Genomic DNA, 17,166 nt, shown 5'->3' on the forward strand with positions numbered 1-17,166 from the left:
AAAATCCCCCAAAATTCGCCCCAAAAATTCCCAAATTCCAAAAAAAATTCCCAAATTTCCCCCAAAATTCCTCCATTTTTCTCCCAAATTTCCCTAATTCACCAAATTCCAAAAAAAATCCCCAAAATTCCTAGAATTTTCCTCCAAAATTCCCCAAATCTCCCAAAAATTCCCCCAAATTTTCCCCCAAAATCCCTCAAATTCCCCAAAATTCCCCAAAATTCCCCAAATTCCCGAACTCCTCACCTCTGCTGCTCTCCGCAGTGAATTCCTGGCAGAATTCCCAAATTTCTGGATTTTCTGGAGTTTTCCATGAGAATCTCCTCGATATTGAGCAACTTCAGTGGATCCCCAAAAATCCCTGCAGAGGGGAGCTGGGGAAATTGGGAAATTTGGGAAATTGGGAAATTTGGGGAAATTTTGGGAATTTTTGGGGAAAAATTGGGGATTTTGGGGGATTTTTAGGGAATTTTGGGGATTTTTGCGATTTTTTTAGGGAATTTTTGGGGAAATTTGGGGGAAATTTTGGGGAAATTTTGGGATTTTGAGGGAAATTTTGGGGAATTTTGGGAATTTTTGGGGATTTTTTGGGGAATTTTTGGGGATTTTTTTAGGGAATTTTTGTGATTTTTTGGGGAATTTTTGGGAATTTTCAGGGAATTTTTATGGAAATTCTGGGAATTTTGGGGGAAATTTTGGGAAATTTGGGGGATTTTTTGGGAATTTCTTGGGATTTTTGGGAATTTTTGGGGAATTTTTGTGATTTTTTAGGGAATTTTTGGGGAAATTTGGAGAAAATTTTAGGGAAAATTTGGGAGTTTGGGAATATTTTGGAGTTTTTAGGATTTTGAAAGGAAATTTAGGAATTTTTGGGGATTTTTTAAAATTTTTTTTAATTTTTGGGAATTTTCTGGGAGTTTTGAGATTTTCTATTAAATCCCAAAAAATCCCCAAAAAAATCCCTAAAATTACCCCAAAAATCCCCCAAAATTCCCCTAAAATCCAAAAAAAAATTTCCCAAAAAATCCCTAAAAATTTCCCCAAAATTACCCAAAAATTCCCATTAAATCCCAAAAAAAATCCCCCAAAAATCCCAAAAAAATCCCAAAAAATCCTTAAAAATTTCCCTAAAATTCCAAAAAAATTCCCATTTAATCCCCAAAAAATCCCAAAAAAATCCCTAAAAATTCCCCCAAAATCCCCAAATCCCAAAAATCCCCAAAAAATTCCTAAAAAATTCCCCAAAAAAGTCCCCAAAAATTCCATTAAATTAAAAAAAAATTCCCATTAAATCCCAAAAAAATCCTTAAAATTTCCCCCTAAAATTACCAAAAATCCCCAATAAATTAAAAAAAAATACCCAAAAAAATCCCAAAAAATCCCCCAAAAATTTGCCCAAAATTACAAAAAAATTCCCATTAAATCCCAAAAAAAATCCCAAAAATCCCAAAAAAATCCAAAAAAATTCCCTAAAAATCCTGAAAAAATTCCCTAAAAAATCCCAAAAAAAATCCCTAAAAATTCCCTTAAAAATTCCAAAAAAAATCACCAAAAAATTCTCAAAAATTCCCCAAAAAATTCCCATAAATCCCCAAAAAATCCCCCAAAAATTCCCAAAAAAATAAAAAAAATCCCAAAAAATTCCCCTAAAATTACAAAAAAATTCCCATTAAATCCCCAAAAAAATCCCAAAAAATCCCAAAAAATCCCTAAAAATTCCCAAAAAATTCCCCCAAAATTACCAAAAAAATTCCCATTTAATCCCAAAAAAATCCCCAAAAAATTAAAAAAAATCCCCAATTAAATTTCCCCCCAAATCCCATTAAATCCCAAAAAAAATCCTCAAAATTCCCTAAAAAAATTTTTTAAAATCCCAATAAATCCCAAAAAAATCCCATAATTTCCCCATTTTTGGTGAATTTTTGGCGATTTTTGGGGAAATTTTGGGCGATTTTGGCATTTCCGGGTCGGTTTTAGCTGATTTTTGGGGCGACGAGTTCGATTTTTGGGGTCCCGAGGCGATTTTTGGGGGTTTTAAGGGTTTTTTTTGAGGTTTTTTGAGGTTTTTTGGGTTTTTTTTCTCTTTACCATCCGGTCGCTCCATTGCCGCGTGGCTACTTCCGGGTTGGGCGACTTCCGGTTTCCGGCGTTGCCATGGCGACGTCTCGGTGGTGCCGGAAGTGGCGCTCTGGCCGCGAGGCCTCCGGACTCGATGGTAAAAGTTAAAAATGAGCCAAAAATGAGCCAAAATGAGCCAAAATGAGCCAAAATGAGCCAAAAATGAGCCAAAATTACCCAAAAATGACTCAAAAATGACCCAAAATTATCCCAAAAATGAGACAAAATGAGCCAAAATGAGCCAAAATGAGCCAAAAATGAACCAAAATGACCCAAAAATGACCCAAAAGGACCCAAAATTTCCCCAAATGATCCCAAAATGAGCCGAAAATGACCAAAAATGACCCAAAATGAGCCAAAATGACCCAAAATGAGACAAAATTATAAAAAATGATCAAAAATTATCCAAAAATGACCCAAAATGAGCCAAAATGAGCCAAAAATGACCCAAAATGACCCAAAATTACCCAAAATGACCCAAAATGAGCCAAAATGATCCCAAAATGAGCCAAAAATGACCAAAAATGACCCAAAATGAACCAAAAGGACCCAAAATGAGCCAAAATTATCCCAAAAATGACCCAAAATGACCCCAAAATGACCAAAAATGATCCAAAATGAGCCAAAATGAGCCAAAATTACCAAAAAATGACCCAAAAATGGTAGAAAATGACCCAAAATGACCCAAAATGAGCCAAAAATGACCCAAAATGACCCAAAATTGTCCCAAAATTACCCAAAAATGACCCAAAAGTGACCCAAAAATGTCCCAAAATTACACAAAATGTCCCAAAATGAGCCAAAATGACCCAAAAATGACCCAAAATGACCCAAAATGACCCAAAAATTATCCCAAAAATGACCCAAAATGATCCAAAATGACCCAAAAATGACCCAAAAAGACCCAAAATGATCAAAAAGATCCCAAAATGACCCTAAATGATCCCAAAAATGAGCCTAAATGGCCCAAAATGAACAAAAAATGACCCAAATTTATCCCAAAATGACCCAAAATGACAAAAAATGACTCAAAAATGACCCAAAATGATCCAAAATGACCCAAAAATGACCCAAAATGAGCCAAAAAGGACCAAAAATGACCCAAAATGATCCAAAATTATCCCAAAATGACCCAAAAATTACCAAAAATGAGCCAAAATGAGCAAAAAATGATCCAAAATTACCAAAAAATGACCCAAAATGACACAAAATTAGTCAAAATTATCCCAAAATGATCCAAAATGATCAAAATGACCCAAAAATGACCCAAAAATGACCAAAGAGACCCAAAATGACCCCAAAGTGACCCCAAATGACCCTAATTGACCCCCAAGTGACCCCAGGACCCCCAAAGTGACCCCAAAAGTGACCCCAAAATGACCCAGAAATGACCCCAAATGACCCCAAGAACCCCAAAATGACCCTAAATGACCCAAAATTAACCCAAATCTTGTCAAGTGGCCCCAAAATGACCCCAAAATGACCCCAAAGTGACCCTAAATGACCCCAAAAGTGACCCCAAGAGCCCCAAATGACCCCAAATAACCCCAAAGTGACCCCAAAAATGACCCCAAGTTACCCCAAATGACCCAAAGTGACCCCAAGATGACCCCAAAGTGACCCCAAATGTCCCCAAGACCCCAAAAGTGACCCCAAAATGACCCCAAATGTCCCCAAAATGACCCCAAATGGCCCCAAGAGCCCCAAAATGACCCAAAATGACCCCAAATCACGTCAAGTGACCCCAAAATGACCCCAAAATGGCCCCAAAAATGACCCTGTATGAGCCAAAATGACCCAAAAATGACCCAAAATTATCCAAAATGCCCCCAAAATGTCCCCAAAACGACCCCAAAAGTGACCCCAAGAGCCCCAAAATGACCCCAAAGTGACCCCAAATGACCCAAAGTGACCCCAGGACTCCCAAAATGACCCCAAATGATCCCAAAGTGACTCTAAATGACCCCAAAATGACCCCAAGTGACCCTAAATGACACCAGAACCCCCCAAATGACCCTGAATGACCCCAAAATGACCCCAAAATGACCCCAAATAATCACCAGAACCCCCAAAATTACCCCAAAGTGACCTCAAATGACCCCAGGATCCCCAAAGTGACCCCAGGAAACCCAAAAATTACCCCAAAATGACCCTAAAATGACCCCAAAGTGACCCCAAATGACCCCAAATGATCCCAAAATGACCCAAAAATGACCCTAAAATGACCCCAAGAAACCCCAAAAATTACCCAAATATCCCCAAAGTGACCCAAAATGACCAAAAATGACCCCAAATGTCCCCAAAACGACCCCAAATGACCCCAAAAAACCCCAAAATGACCCCAATGTGACCCCTAAATGACCCCAGGGTCCCCAAAGTGACCCCAAATGATCCCAAACTGAACCTAAATGACCCCAAAGTGACTCTAAATGACCCCAAGACCCCCAAAAATGACCCTAAATGACCCCAAATGACCCCAAAGTGACCCCAAATGACCCCAAACTGAACCAAAATGACACCAAAGTGACCCCAAAATGACCCCAAAATGGCCCCAAAAATGACCCTAAATGACCCCAAAGTGACCCCAAGACCCCAAAAGTGACCCCAAATGACCCCAAACTGAACCTAAATGACCCCAAATGTCCCCAAAGTGACCCCAAATGACCCCAAATGACCCCAAAATGACCCCAAAGTGACCCCAATGTCCCCAAAATGACCCCAAATGGCTCCAGAAGGCCCCAAAATGACCCCAGGAAACCCCAAAATGACCCCAAGTGACCCTAAATGACACCAGAACCCCCAAAATGACCCCAAAGTGACCTCAAATGACCCCAGGAGCCCCAAAGTGACCCCAGGAAACCCAAAAATTACCCCAAAATGACCCAAAAATGACCCCGAAGTGACCCCAAATGACCCCAAGACCCCAAAAGTGACCCCAAATGATCCCAAACTGACCCTAAATGACCCCAAAGGGACTCTAAATGACCCCAAGAACCCCCCAAAATTACCCAAATGTCCCCGAAGTGACCCAAAATGACCAAAAATGACCCCAAAACGACCCCAAGACCCCAAAAGTGACCCCAAAATGACCCCAAAGTGACCCCAAATGACCCCAAGACCCCCCAAAGTGACCCCAAATGACCCCAAACTGAACCTAAATGACCCCAAATGACCCCAAAGTGACCCCAAAGTGACCCCAAATGACCCTAAGATGATCCCAAATGACCCCAAAGTAACCCTAAATGACCCCAAAAGTGACCCCAGGAAACCCCAAAGTGACCCCAAAATGACCCCAAGTGACCCCAAATTATCCCAAAATGACTCCAAATGACCCCAAGACCCCCAAAGTGACCCCAAAGTGACCCCAAATGACCCAGAAGTGACCCCAAAATGAGCCTAGGACCCCGAAAATGACCCCAAATGACCCCAAAGTGACCCTAAATGACCCCAAGACCCCCAATGTGACCCCAAAATGACCCCAAATCACGTCAGGTGGCCCCAAAATGACCCCAAAATGACCCCAAATAGCCCCAAAAATTACCCTGAATGAGCCAAAATGACCCAAAATGACCCAAAATGACCCAAAATGACCCCAAAATGACCCCAAAATGACCCCAAAATGACCCCAAATGACCCCAAAAACACCCAAAAATGCAGCAAAGGATTTCAAGCGATTTTATTGGCTGGGAGGAGAAAAGGGGGAGGGGCCAGGCAGGAGGTCAAAGGTCACAGGACGGGGAGGTCATTTTGGGGTCAAAGGTCACGGGTTGGGGGTGGCTTCCGGGTCAAAGGTCAAGGGAAGGTCAAGAATTTGGGGTTGTGGTGACCAATGACCATCTGTGGTCACCTTGTGGTCATCAATGGTCATCTGTGGTCATCAGTGGTCATCTCATGGTGACCAATGACCATCTGTGGTCACCTTGTGGTCACCAATGGTCATCTCATGGTGACCAATGACCATCTATGGTCACCTTGTGGTCATCTGTGGTCATCAATGGTCACCTTATGGTCATCAATGGTCACCTCATGGTGACCAATGACCATCTGTGGTCACCTTGTGGTCATCAATGGTCACCTTGTGGTCATCAATGGTCATCAATGGTCACCTTGTGGTCATCAATGGTCACTTCATGGTGACCAATGACCATCTGTGGTCACTCTATGTCCATCCCTGGGTGACCAATGACCACCTGTGGTCACCTTGTGGTCATCTGTGGTCACCTTGTGGTCATCGATGGTCATCTGATGGTGACCAATGACCATCTGTGGTCACCTTGTGGTCATCAATGGTCACCTTGTGGTCATCAATGGTCATTCATGGTGATTAATGACCATCTGTGGTCACCTCGTGGTCATCGATGGTCATCTGATGGTGACCAATGACCATCTGTGGTCACCTTGTGGTCATCAATGGTCACTTCATGGTGACCAATGACCATCTGTGGTCACCGATGGTCATCTGATGGTGACCAATGACCATCTGTGGTCACTCTATGTCCATCCCTGGGGGACCAATGACCATCTGTGGTCACCTTGTGGTCATCTATGGTCACCTTATGGTCATCAATGGTCATCTGTGGTCATCAATGGTCACTTCATGGTGACCAATGGCCATCTGTGGTCACCTTGTGGTCATCAGTGGTCATCTGATGGTGACCAATGACCATCTGTGGTCACCTTGTGGTCAGCAATGACCATCTGTGGTCACCTTGTGGTCACCAATGGTCACCTTGTGGTCATCGATGGTCAGAGGTGGTCACCTTGTGGTCATCGATGGTCATCTCATGGTGACCAATGACCATCTGTGGTCACTCTATGTCCATCCCTGGGTGACCAATGGCCATCTGTGGTCACCTTGTGGTCACCAACGGTCAGGATGCCCATAAATGGTCACAGCCAACCACAGATGACCACAGGTGACCCCAGGGTGACCACAGGTGGTCAGAAGTCACCATAGATAGCCATAGGGTGGTCAGAGATGATCATAAGTGACCATAGGTGGCCATAGGGTGGTCAGTTGTGGTCACAAGTGACCATAGGACGGTCAATGGTAGTCCATAAGTGACCACAGGTGACCACAGGATGACCTTAGGTGGTCAGAAGTCACCATAGATAGCCATAGGGTGGTCAGAGATGATCCTAAGTGACCATAGGTGGCCATAGGGTGGTCAGTTGTGGTCACAGGTGACCCCAGGATGACCATAGGTCACCATAGATGACCACAGCATGGTCACAGGTGATCATAAGTGACCATAGATGGCCATAGGGTGGTCAGAGATGATCCTAAGTGACCATAGGTGGCCATGGGGTGGTCAGTGGTAGTCATAGATGACCATAGGGTGGTCAGAGCTGGTCATAGGTGACCACAGGTGGTCATCACGGGTGGCCATGGTTCAACACCAGATGACCACAGGTGACCACAGGTGGTCATAAGTGACCATAGATGGCCATAGGGTGGTCAGAGGTGGCCATAGGTGACCATAGATGACCATAGATGACCATAGATGACCACAGCACAACCATAAATGGTCACAGCTTAACACAGATGACCACAGGTGACCCCAGGGTGACCTTAGGTGGTCAGAAGTCACCATAGATGGCCAGAGGACGGTCAATGGTAGTCCATAAGTGACCACAGGTGACCACAGGATGACCATAGGTGGTCAGAAGTCACCATAGATAGCCATAGGATGGTCAGAGATGATCCTAAGTGACCATAGGTGGCCATGGGGTGGTCAGTTGTGGTCACAGGTGACCCCAGGATGACCATAGGTCACCATAGATGACCACAGCATGGTCACAGGTGGTCATAAGTGACCATAGGTGGCCATAGGATGGTCAGAGGTGATCTTAAGTGACCACAGGATGGTCAGTGGTGGTCATAGGTGACCATAGGGTGGTCAGTGGTGGTCATAAGTCACCACAGGTGGTCATCACAGATGGCCATGGCTCAACACCAGATGACCACAGGCGACCACAGGATGACCATAGGTGGTCAGAAGTCATCACAGATGACCATAGGGTGGTCAGTGGTGACCATAGATGACCACAAGTGACCACAGGATGACCATAAATGGTCATAGCTTAACATAGATGACCACAGGTGACCCCAGGATGACCATAGGTGGTCAGAAGTCACCATAGATGGCCGTAGGGTGGTCAGAGATGATCCTAAGTGACCATAGGTGACCATAGGACGGTCAGTGGTGGTCATAAGTCTCCACAGGTGGTCATCACGGGTGGTCAGGGTTCAACACCAGATGACCACAGGTGACCACAGGATGACCACAGGTGGTCAGAAATCATCACAGATGACCATAGGGTGGTCAGGGGTGACCATAAGTGACCACAGGTGACCCCAGAATGACCACAGGTGGTCATAAGTCACCAGAAATGGCCACAGGGTGGTCAGTTGTGGTCACAGGTGACCATAGGGTGGTCAGTGGTGGTCAGAAGTGACCACAGGATGGTCAGTGGTGGTCAGAAGTGACCACAGGATGGTCATAAGTGACCACAGGATGGTCATCACGGGTGGCCACGGTTCAACACCAGATGACCACAGGTGACCACAAGATGACCACAGGTGGTCAGAACTCATCACAGATGACCATAGGGTGGTCAGAGGTGATCCATAACTGACCACAGATGACCCCAGGATGCCCATAAATGGTCATAGTCAACCACAGATGACCACAGGTGACCCCAGGGGGACCACAGGTGGTCAGAAGTCACCATAGATGGCCAGAGGATGGTCAAAGGTGGTCCATAACTGACCACAGATGGCCATAGGATGGTCAGAGATGATCCTAAGTGACCATAGGTGGCCATGGGGTGGTCAGTGGTGGTCACAGATGACCATAAGTGACCATAGGATGCTCAGTGGTGATCTTAAGCGATCATAGATGGCCATAGAGTGGTCAGAGGTGGTCAGAAGTGACCACAGCATGGTCACAGGTGGTCATAAGTGACCACAGGTGACCATAGGATGGTCAGAGACATCCACAGATGACCATAGATGACCCCAAGATGACCACAGGTGGTCAGAAGTCACCACAGATGACCACAGGGTGGTCAGAGGTGGTCCATAACTGACCACAGATGACCACAGCATGTCCATAAATGGTCACAGCCAACCACAGATGACCACAGGTGACCCCGGGGTGACCTTGGGTGGTCAGAAGTCACCATAGATGGCCAGAGGATGGTCAGCAGTGATCTTAAGTGACCATAGGTAGCCATGGGGTGGTCAGTGGTGGTCATAGGTGACCATAGGATGGTCAATGGTGATCCATAAGTGACCACAGGTGACCACAGGGTGACCTTAGGTGGTCAGAAGTCACCATAGATGGCCAGAGGATGGTCAGCAGTGATCTTAAGTGACCACAGGGTGGTCAGTGGTGGTCATAAGTGACCACAGGATGGTCATAAGTGACCACAGGCGGTCATCACGGGCGGCCACGGTTCAACACCAGATGACCACAGGTGACCACAGGATGACCACAGGATGACCACAGGTGGTCAGAAATCATCACAGATGACCACAGGGTGGTCAGAGGTGGTCCATAACTGACCACAGGTGACCACAAGATGCTCATAAACAGCCACAACTTCCACAAATGACCACAAGACGCCCACAAACGCCCACAACCACCACCAGCTGCCCACCACCGGCGTCCGGCCGCTCAGCTGATGTAGACGCGGTGGAAGTCGTGGGCGCCGAAGGCGGCGTTGCACTTCGGACACTTCCTCTGCCGCGTGTCGTAGCGGCTCTTGACGCACTCGAAGCAGAACACGTGGAAGCACTTGGTCAGCACCGCGTCCTTCTTGCGGGCGTTGCAGCACGGGCAGGTCAGCCGGGCCTGGACGGGGGGCAGAGGTCAGTCAGAGGTGGTTTGGGGTCATTGGGGTCAGTTAGAGGTGGTTTGGGGTCATTTGGGGTCAGTTAGAGGTGGTTTGGGGTCAGTTGGGGTCAGTTAGAGGTGGTTTGGGGTCAGTTAGAGGTGGTTTGGGGTCAGTTAGAGGTCGTTTGGGGTCACATAGAGGTCACTTGGGGTCAGTTGGAGGTGGTTTGGGGTCAGTTAGAGGTGGTTTGGGGTCAGTCAGAGGTGGTTTGGGGTCATTTGGGGTCAGTCAGAGGTGGTTTGGGGTCATTTGGGGTCAGTTAGAGGTCATTTGGGGTCAGTTAGAGGTCATTTGGGGTCATTGGGGGTCAGTTAGAGGTGGTTTGGGGTCAGTTGGAGTCAGTTAGAGGTGGTTTGGGGTCAGTTAGAGGTGGTTTGGGGTCAGTCAGAGGTCATCTGGGGTCAGTTAGAGGTGGTTTGGGGTCATTTGGGGTCAGTTAGAGGTCACTTGGGGTCAGTTAGAGGTCATTTGGGGTCAGTCAGAGGTCATTTGGGGTCAGTTGGAGGTCACTTGGGGTCAGTCAGAGGTCATTTGGGGTCAGTTAGAGGTCAGTCAGAGGTCATTTGGGGTCAGTCAGAGGTCATTTGGGGTCAGTTAGAGGTCATTTGGGGTCAGTTAGAGGTCATTTGGGGTCAGTCAGAGGTCATTTGGGGTCAGTTAGAGGTGGTTTAGGGTCAGTTAGAGGTCATTTGGGGTCAGTCAGAGGTCATTTGGGGTCAGTTAGAGGTGGTTTGGGGTCAGTCAGAGGTCATTTGGGGTCAGTTAGAGGTGGTTTGGGGTCATTTGGGGTCAGTTAGAGGTGGTTTGGGGTCAGTTAGAGGTCATTTGGGGTCAGTTAGAGGTCATTTGGGGTCAGTTAGAGGTGGTTTGGGGTCAGTCAGAGGTCATTTGGGGTCAGTTAGAGGTCATTTGGGGTCAGTTAGAGGTCATTTGGGGTCAGTTAGAGGTCGTTTGGGGTCAGTTGGAGGTCATTTGGGGTCAGTTTGAGGTCATTTGGGGTCAGTTAGAGGTCGTTTGGGGTCAGTTGGAGGTCATTTGGGGTCAGTTAGAGGTCATTTGGGGTCATTAAAGGTCAACTGGAGTTGGCCAAGGTCAACCAAAGGTCAACTGAGGTCAACCAAAGGTCAACGGGAGCTGGCCAAGGTCAACCGAAGGTCATCAAAGGTCCAGCAAGGGTCATTGAAGGTCAACTGGTGGTGGTCAAGGTCAACCAAAGGTCAACTGAGGTCAAGCAGAGGTCAGCTGGAGTTGGCCAAAGTCAACCAAAGGTCACTCAAGGTCACCCAAAGGTCAGCTGGAGTTGAATGGTCATTGAAAGTCAACTGGAGTTGGTCAAGGTCAACTGAGGTCAACCAAAGGTCAGCTGGAGTTGAGCAAAGTCACTCAAAGGTCACTCAAGGTCACCCAAAGGTCCTTCCAGGTCACCCTAGGGTCCTCCAAGGTCACCAGAGGTCCTTCAAGGTCACTCAAAGGTCCTTTAAGGTCACCCCAAGGTCCTCCAAGGTCACCCAAAGGTCATCCAAAGGTCACCCAAAGGTTCTCCAAGGTCACCTAAGGTCATTCCAGGTCACCCAAGGTCCTCCAAGGTCACCAAAGGTCCCCCAAGGTCATCCAAATGTCCTCCAAGGTCACTCAAACGTCCCTCAAGGTCACCCCAAGGTCACCCAAAGGTCCTTCAAGGTTCTCCAAGGTCACCCAAAGGTCACCAAAAGTCACCTCAGGTCCTTCAAGGTCACTCAAGGTCCTTCCAGATCACCCCAAGGTCACCCCAAGGTCACCCCAAGGTCACCCCAAAGGCCACCAAAGGTCACCCAAAGGTCACCAAAGGTCACCCCCCGGCCGGCCTCACCCGGTACTCCTTGATCTCCTCCTGCAGGATCTGGTCGGCGTCGGCGTAGACCTCCACCTTGCGCTGCTTCTCCAGCTTCCGGCGCAGCCGCGACAGCTCCTCCTGCCGCGATACGGCGCGACATGTCGCGATATATCGCGATATAACACAATATAACACGATATATCGCTATATAACACGATATAATGCGATATATCACGATAGGTCACGATATGTCACGATATCTCGTGGTATGTCGCGATATATCGCGATATGTCACAATATTTAGCGATATATCGCGATATGTCACGATATATCACAATATGTCGCAATTTATCACAATATGTCGCGATATATCGCCATATATCGCGACATGTCACGACACGAGGGACCCCGAAAGACCCAGAAAATCACCCCCAAATATCCCCTCAGGATTTTTTCGGCGTCAAATGGAGTCTGGTGACTTTTCCTGTCGCGACACGTCGCGATATAACGCGATACGTCGCGATGTTTAGCGATAAATCACGCTAGGTCATGATAAATCGCCATATGTCGCGATATATCGTGATATATCGCCATATATCGCGACACATCGCGACACGAGGGACCTGAAAAGACCCGGAAAATCACCCCCAGAAATCCCCTCGGGATTTTTCGGCGTCGAATGGAGTCGTGGTGACTTTTCCTGTCGCGACACGTCGCGATATAACACGATACGTCGCGATATAACACGACACGTCGCGATATAACACGATACGTCGCGATATGACACGATACGTCGCGATATTTAACGATAAATCACGCTAGGTCACGATAAATCGCCGCATGTCGCGATATATCGCGATATGTCGCGACATATCGCGACATGTCGCGACACAAGGGACCCCAAGAAACCCGGAAAATCATCCCCAAAAATCCCCAGAAATCCCCAAAAATCCCCTGAGGATTTCTCGGCGTCCGACGGAGCCGCGGTGACTTTCCCTGTCGCGATATATCGCGATATGGAGGAGTTTGCGGATCGTCGTCGGTAAATCGCCCCGAAAATTAAAAAAAAAAAAAATTTTTCTGGAAAAATCTGGGAAAATTCCTAAAAAAAATCCTTGATGGATTCTGCGGCTCCTCCTGTCGCGATATGTCGCGATATGAGAGATCCCAAATTACCCCAAAAAATCCCGAAAAAATCCCCAAAAAATCCCAAAAAATCCTAAAAAATCCCTTAAAAAATCCCAAAAATCCCCAAAAATCAAAAAAAAAAAACCCCCAAAAATCCCAAAATCCCCAAAAATCCCAAAATCCCCAAAAATCCCAAAATCCCAAAACCCCAAAAAATCCCAAAACCCAAATCCATTCCATCCCAAAATCCCAAAAAAATCCAAAAAATCCCCAAAATCCCAAAATTCCCCAAATCCCAAAATTCCCCAAAACCCAAAACCCCATCCCCAAATCCCAAACCCAAAAAATCCCCAAAATCCCAAACAAATCCACCAAAAATCCCAAAAATCCCCCTAAAAATCCCAAAAAATCCTCAAAACCCCAAATCCCAAAATCCCAAAAACCCAAATCCCAAAAAATCCCCAAAAAACCCCAAAATTCCCCCAAAAATCCCCTCAATCCCAAAATCCCAAAAAATCCCACAAATCCAAAAAAAAAATCCCCCCAAAAATCCCAAAAAACCCCAAAATCCCCAAAAAAACCCCAAAAACCCCAACCCCAAAACCCCAAAAACCCCAAAATCCAAAATCCCCAAAATCCCCACCTACCCCAAATCCCCAAACCCCCAAAAACCCCCCAAAACCCCCCAAAACCGCTCACCTGCGCCCTCTTGAGGCTGAGCGACTCCTTCTCCTTGGCCGCTCTGTTCTCGGCCGCGCACACCTGCAGCTCCCGGAGCCGCGCCTGGACGTGCTCACCTTGAGCCCGCAGGTCCTCCGCCAGCTGGGCTGCCTCCACCGCCTGGACAGGTGAGAAACACACCTGAGTGCACCTGGGGCACACCTGGGCACACCTGGGATACACCTGGGATACACCTGAGTACACCTGGATACACCTGGATACACCTGGGTACACCTGGATACACCTGGATACACCTGGAACCCATTTAGCTACACCTGGATATACTTGGGATACACCTGAGTACACCTGGGGCACACCTGGATGTACCTGGGATACACCTGAGATACACCTGAGCACACCTGGATACACCTGGATACACCTGAGCACACGTGGATACACCTGGATATAGCTAGACCTCATTTAGATACACCTGGGGCACACCTAGATACACCTGAGTACACCTGAGTATAGCTGGATATAGCTGGATTTCGTTTAGATACACCTGGCTACACCTGAGTACACCTGGGATATACCTGAGTGCACCTGGATATGACTGGACCTCACTTAGATACAGCTGGATACACCTGAGCACACCTGGATACACCTGGGATACACCTGGATACACCTGGACCTCATTGAGTTACACCTGGATGCACCTGGGTACACCTGGAACCCATTTAGCTACACCTGAGTACACCTGGATACACCTGGATATAGCTGGACCTCATTTAGATACACCTGAGTACACCTGGGACTCATTGAGATACACCTGGATACACCTGGGATACACCTGAGTGCAACTGGGGCACACCTGGATACACCTGAGACTCATTGAGATACACCTGGATACACCTGGGATGCACCTGAGTACACCTGGATACACCTGAGTGCACCTGAATGTACCTGGAACTCATTTAGGCACACCTGGATAAACCTGAGTACAGCTGGGACTCATTTAGATACACCTGGGATACACCTGAGTACATCTGGGATACACCTAGATACACCTGGGATACACCTGGATACACCTGGGACCCATTGAGATACACCTGGATACACCTGGATACACCTGAGCATACCTGGATACAGCTGGACCTCATTGAGATACACCTGGATACACCTGGGACTCATTGAGATACACCTGAGATACACCTGAGCACACCTGGATACACCTGGGATTCATTGAGATACACCTGGATACACCTGGGTGCACCTGGATATGGCTGGACCTCACTTATATACACCTGGATATACTTGGGATACACCTGGGTACACCTGGGATACACCTGAGATACACCTGGGATACACCTGGATACACCTGGGACCCATTTAGATACACCTGGATACACCTGAGTACACCTGGGACTCATCAGGACACACCTGAGACCACCTAAGCAAGGCTAGGATATACCTGGACACACCTGAGTACATCTAGGAGCCATTTAGATACACCTGGATACACCTGAGTACACCTGAATACACCTGAGTATACCTGGGACTCATTGAGATACACCTGGATACACCTGAGTACACCTGGGATACACCTGGATACACCTGGGACCCATTTAGATACACCTGGATAAACTTGGGATACACCTGGATACACCTGAGTACATCTGGGATACACCTGGGACTCAATGAGTTACACCTGGATACACCTGAGTATACCTGGATACACCTGGGATACACCTGGGGTTTATTTTCACACACCTGTGCCACACCTGGGGACACTTGAAACCCACCTGTGACACACCTGGGCACACCTGGGCTACCTGAAACCCACCTGTGCCACACCTGAAACCCACCTGGACACACCTGTGCCACACCTGAGGTGTATTTTCACACACCTGTGCCACATCTGGTCACACCTGTGCCACACCTAGAACACACCTGGACACACCTGATCACACCTGAGCCACACCTGCTCACACCTGGGCACACCTGGGATGCATTTTCACACACCTGGTCACACCTGGGCCACACCTGAGCACACCTGGGGTGCACCTGGGCTACCTGAAACCCACCTGGGACACACCTGAGACCTACCTGAGACCCACCTGGTCACACCTGGGCACAACTGGTCTACCTGAAACACACCTGGTCACACCTGTGACACACCTGGTCACACTTGTGACACACCTGTGACACACCTGGGACACACCTGAGACCCACCTGGACACACCTGGCCACACCTGGGGACACCTGAAACCCACCTATAACACACCTGTGACACACCTGTGCCACACCTGAGCCACACCTGGACACACCTGTGACCCACCTGGGCTACCTGAAACCCACCAGGACACACCTGTGACACACCTGGTCATACTTGGGACACACCTGTGCCACACCTGGACACACCTGAAACCCACCTGGACACACCTGGGCACACCTGGTCACACCTGTGCCACACCTGGACACACCTGTGACCCACCTGGGCTACCTGAAACCCACCTGGACACACCTGTGCCACACCTGAGCACACCTGGGGTCCATTCTGATCCACCCGAGACACACCTGGACTACCTGAAACCCACCAGAAACCCACCTGGCCACACCTGGACACACCTGAGACACACCTGAGACACACCTGGACACACCTGGGTCCCACCTGAGCCCCACCCGCCCTCCTCACCTTCCTCTTGTGCAGCTCCAGCGCCTGCGAGCGCAGCGCCAGCTCCTTCTCCACGGCGCCCAGCGCACTCTGCAGCCCGCGCTCCTTCTCCTCCAGCTTCTGCACCACCTGCAGCTGCGCCTCCACCTGCCCAGGTGAGTAATTAGTCATTAATTAGTCATTAATTAGCGAAATCGCCCAAAAAAAAACAAAACAACGCTCCTTCTCCTCCAGCTTCTGCACCACCTGCAGCTGCGCCTCCACCTGCCCACGTGAGCAATTAGCCATTAATTAATGATTAATTAGCGAAATCAGCTCGTTAATAGGTGAAATTATGGCGATTTTAGGTGAAATTATGGCGATTTTATACAAAATTTTGGCATTTTTAGGCTTTGCTCCTTCTCCTCCAGCTTCTGCACCACCTGCAGCTGCGCCTCCACCTGCCCACGTGAGCAATTAGCCATTAATTAATGATTAATTAGCGAAATCAGCTCGTTAATAGGTGAAATTATGGCGATTTTAGGTGAAATTATGGCGATTTTATAGAAAATTTTGGCATTTTTAGGCTTTGCTGCTTCTCCTCCAGCTTCTGCACCACCTGCAGCTGCGCCTCCACCTGCCCAGGTGAGCAATTAGCCGTTAATTAATCGTTAATGAGTGATTAATTAGCGAAATCCCCGCGATTTTAGGTGAAATTATGGTGATTTTAGGCGTTTATTAGCTAATAATTAGGCGATTATTAGCCGTTATTAGGCTCTGCTGCTTCTCCTCCACCTGCAGCTGCGCCTGCACCTGCCCAGGTGATCAATTAGTCATTAATTAGTCATTAATTAGCGAAATCGGCTCGTTAATAGGTGAAATTATGGCTATT

At 47.6% G+C, this 17,166-nt stretch overlaps 2 protein-coding genes and 3 long non-coding RNA genes across 12 annotated transcripts in view; 2 read left to right on the forward strand and 3 right to left on the reverse strand.

Moving 5' to 3' along the window:
- RUSF1 (RUS family member 1) overlaps nucleotides 1-2,254 on the reverse strand; it is a 32,995-nt gene extending 30,741 nt beyond the window's left edge. The window contains exon 1 of the mRNA XM_085044484.1: nucleotides 2,089-2,254. Within this exon, the coding sequence (XP_084900610.1) occupies nucleotides 2,089-2,091 (3 nt within the window). The 5' untranslated portion in view covers nucleotides 2,092-2,254. The remainder of the gene's footprint in view (nucleotides 1-2,088) is intronic.
- A 1,331-nt stretch (nucleotides 2,255-3,585) lies between these two features.
- LOC146423813 (uncharacterized) lies at nucleotides 3,586-8,609 on the reverse strand. Of its 7 annotated transcripts, XR_014847283.1 has the most exons (5): nucleotides 8,456-8,609; nucleotides 6,879-8,289; nucleotides 6,713-6,847; nucleotides 5,680-6,671; nucleotides 3,586-3,614 (listed from the first exon to the last, which is right to left on the reverse strand). It is a non-coding gene; the product is annotated as an uncharacterized LOC146423813 (long non-coding RNA). The 7 variants fall into 7 exon arrangements; XR_014847286.1 differs by lacking the exon at nucleotides 8,456-8,609 and having other exon boundaries at nucleotides 5,680-6,661; nucleotides 6,713-6,795; nucleotides 6,973-7,454; XR_014847285.1 differs by lacking the exon at nucleotides 8,456-8,609 and having other exon boundaries at nucleotides 6,713-6,795; nucleotides 6,973-7,454.
- LOC146423814 (uncharacterized) lies at nucleotides 7,101-8,402 on the forward strand. The gene is made up of 3 exons (XR_014847333.1): nucleotides 7,101-7,147; nucleotides 7,272-7,302; nucleotides 8,304-8,402. It is a non-coding gene; the product is annotated as an uncharacterized LOC146423814 (long non-coding RNA).
- A 1,186-nt stretch (nucleotides 8,610-9,795) lies between the features above and the next one.
- LOC146423815 (E3 ubiquitin-protein ligase BRE1B-like) overlaps nucleotides 9,796-17,166 on the reverse strand; it is a 43,985-nt gene continuing 36,614 nt past the window's right edge. The window contains 4 exon segments of the mRNA XM_085044543.1: nucleotides 9,796-9,977; nucleotides 11,870-11,971; nucleotides 13,661-13,801; nucleotides 16,317-16,442. Coding sequence (XP_084900669.1) covers nucleotides 9,801-9,977; nucleotides 11,870-11,971; nucleotides 13,661-13,801; nucleotides 16,317-16,442 — 546 coding nt within the window. The 3' untranslated portion in view covers nucleotides 9,796-9,800.
- LOC146423816 (uncharacterized) lies at nucleotides 11,080-11,444 on the forward strand. Of its 2 annotated transcripts, none has more exons than XR_014847332.1 (3): nucleotides 11,080-11,122; nucleotides 11,206-11,309; nucleotides 11,349-11,444. It is a non-coding gene; the product is annotated as an uncharacterized LOC146423816 (long non-coding RNA). The 2 variants fall into 2 exon arrangements; XR_014847331.1 differs by having other exon boundaries at nucleotides 11,081-11,143; nucleotides 11,175-11,309.

This window comes from Lichenostomus cassidix, unplaced genomic scaffold (genome assembly GCF_008360975.1).
Source record: "Lichenostomus cassidix isolate B80296 unplaced genomic scaffold, HeHo_3.0 HiC_scaffold_36, whole genome shotgun sequence".
Lineage (NCBI taxonomy): Eukaryota > Metazoa > Chordata > Aves > Passeriformes > Meliphagidae > Lichenostomus > Lichenostomus cassidix.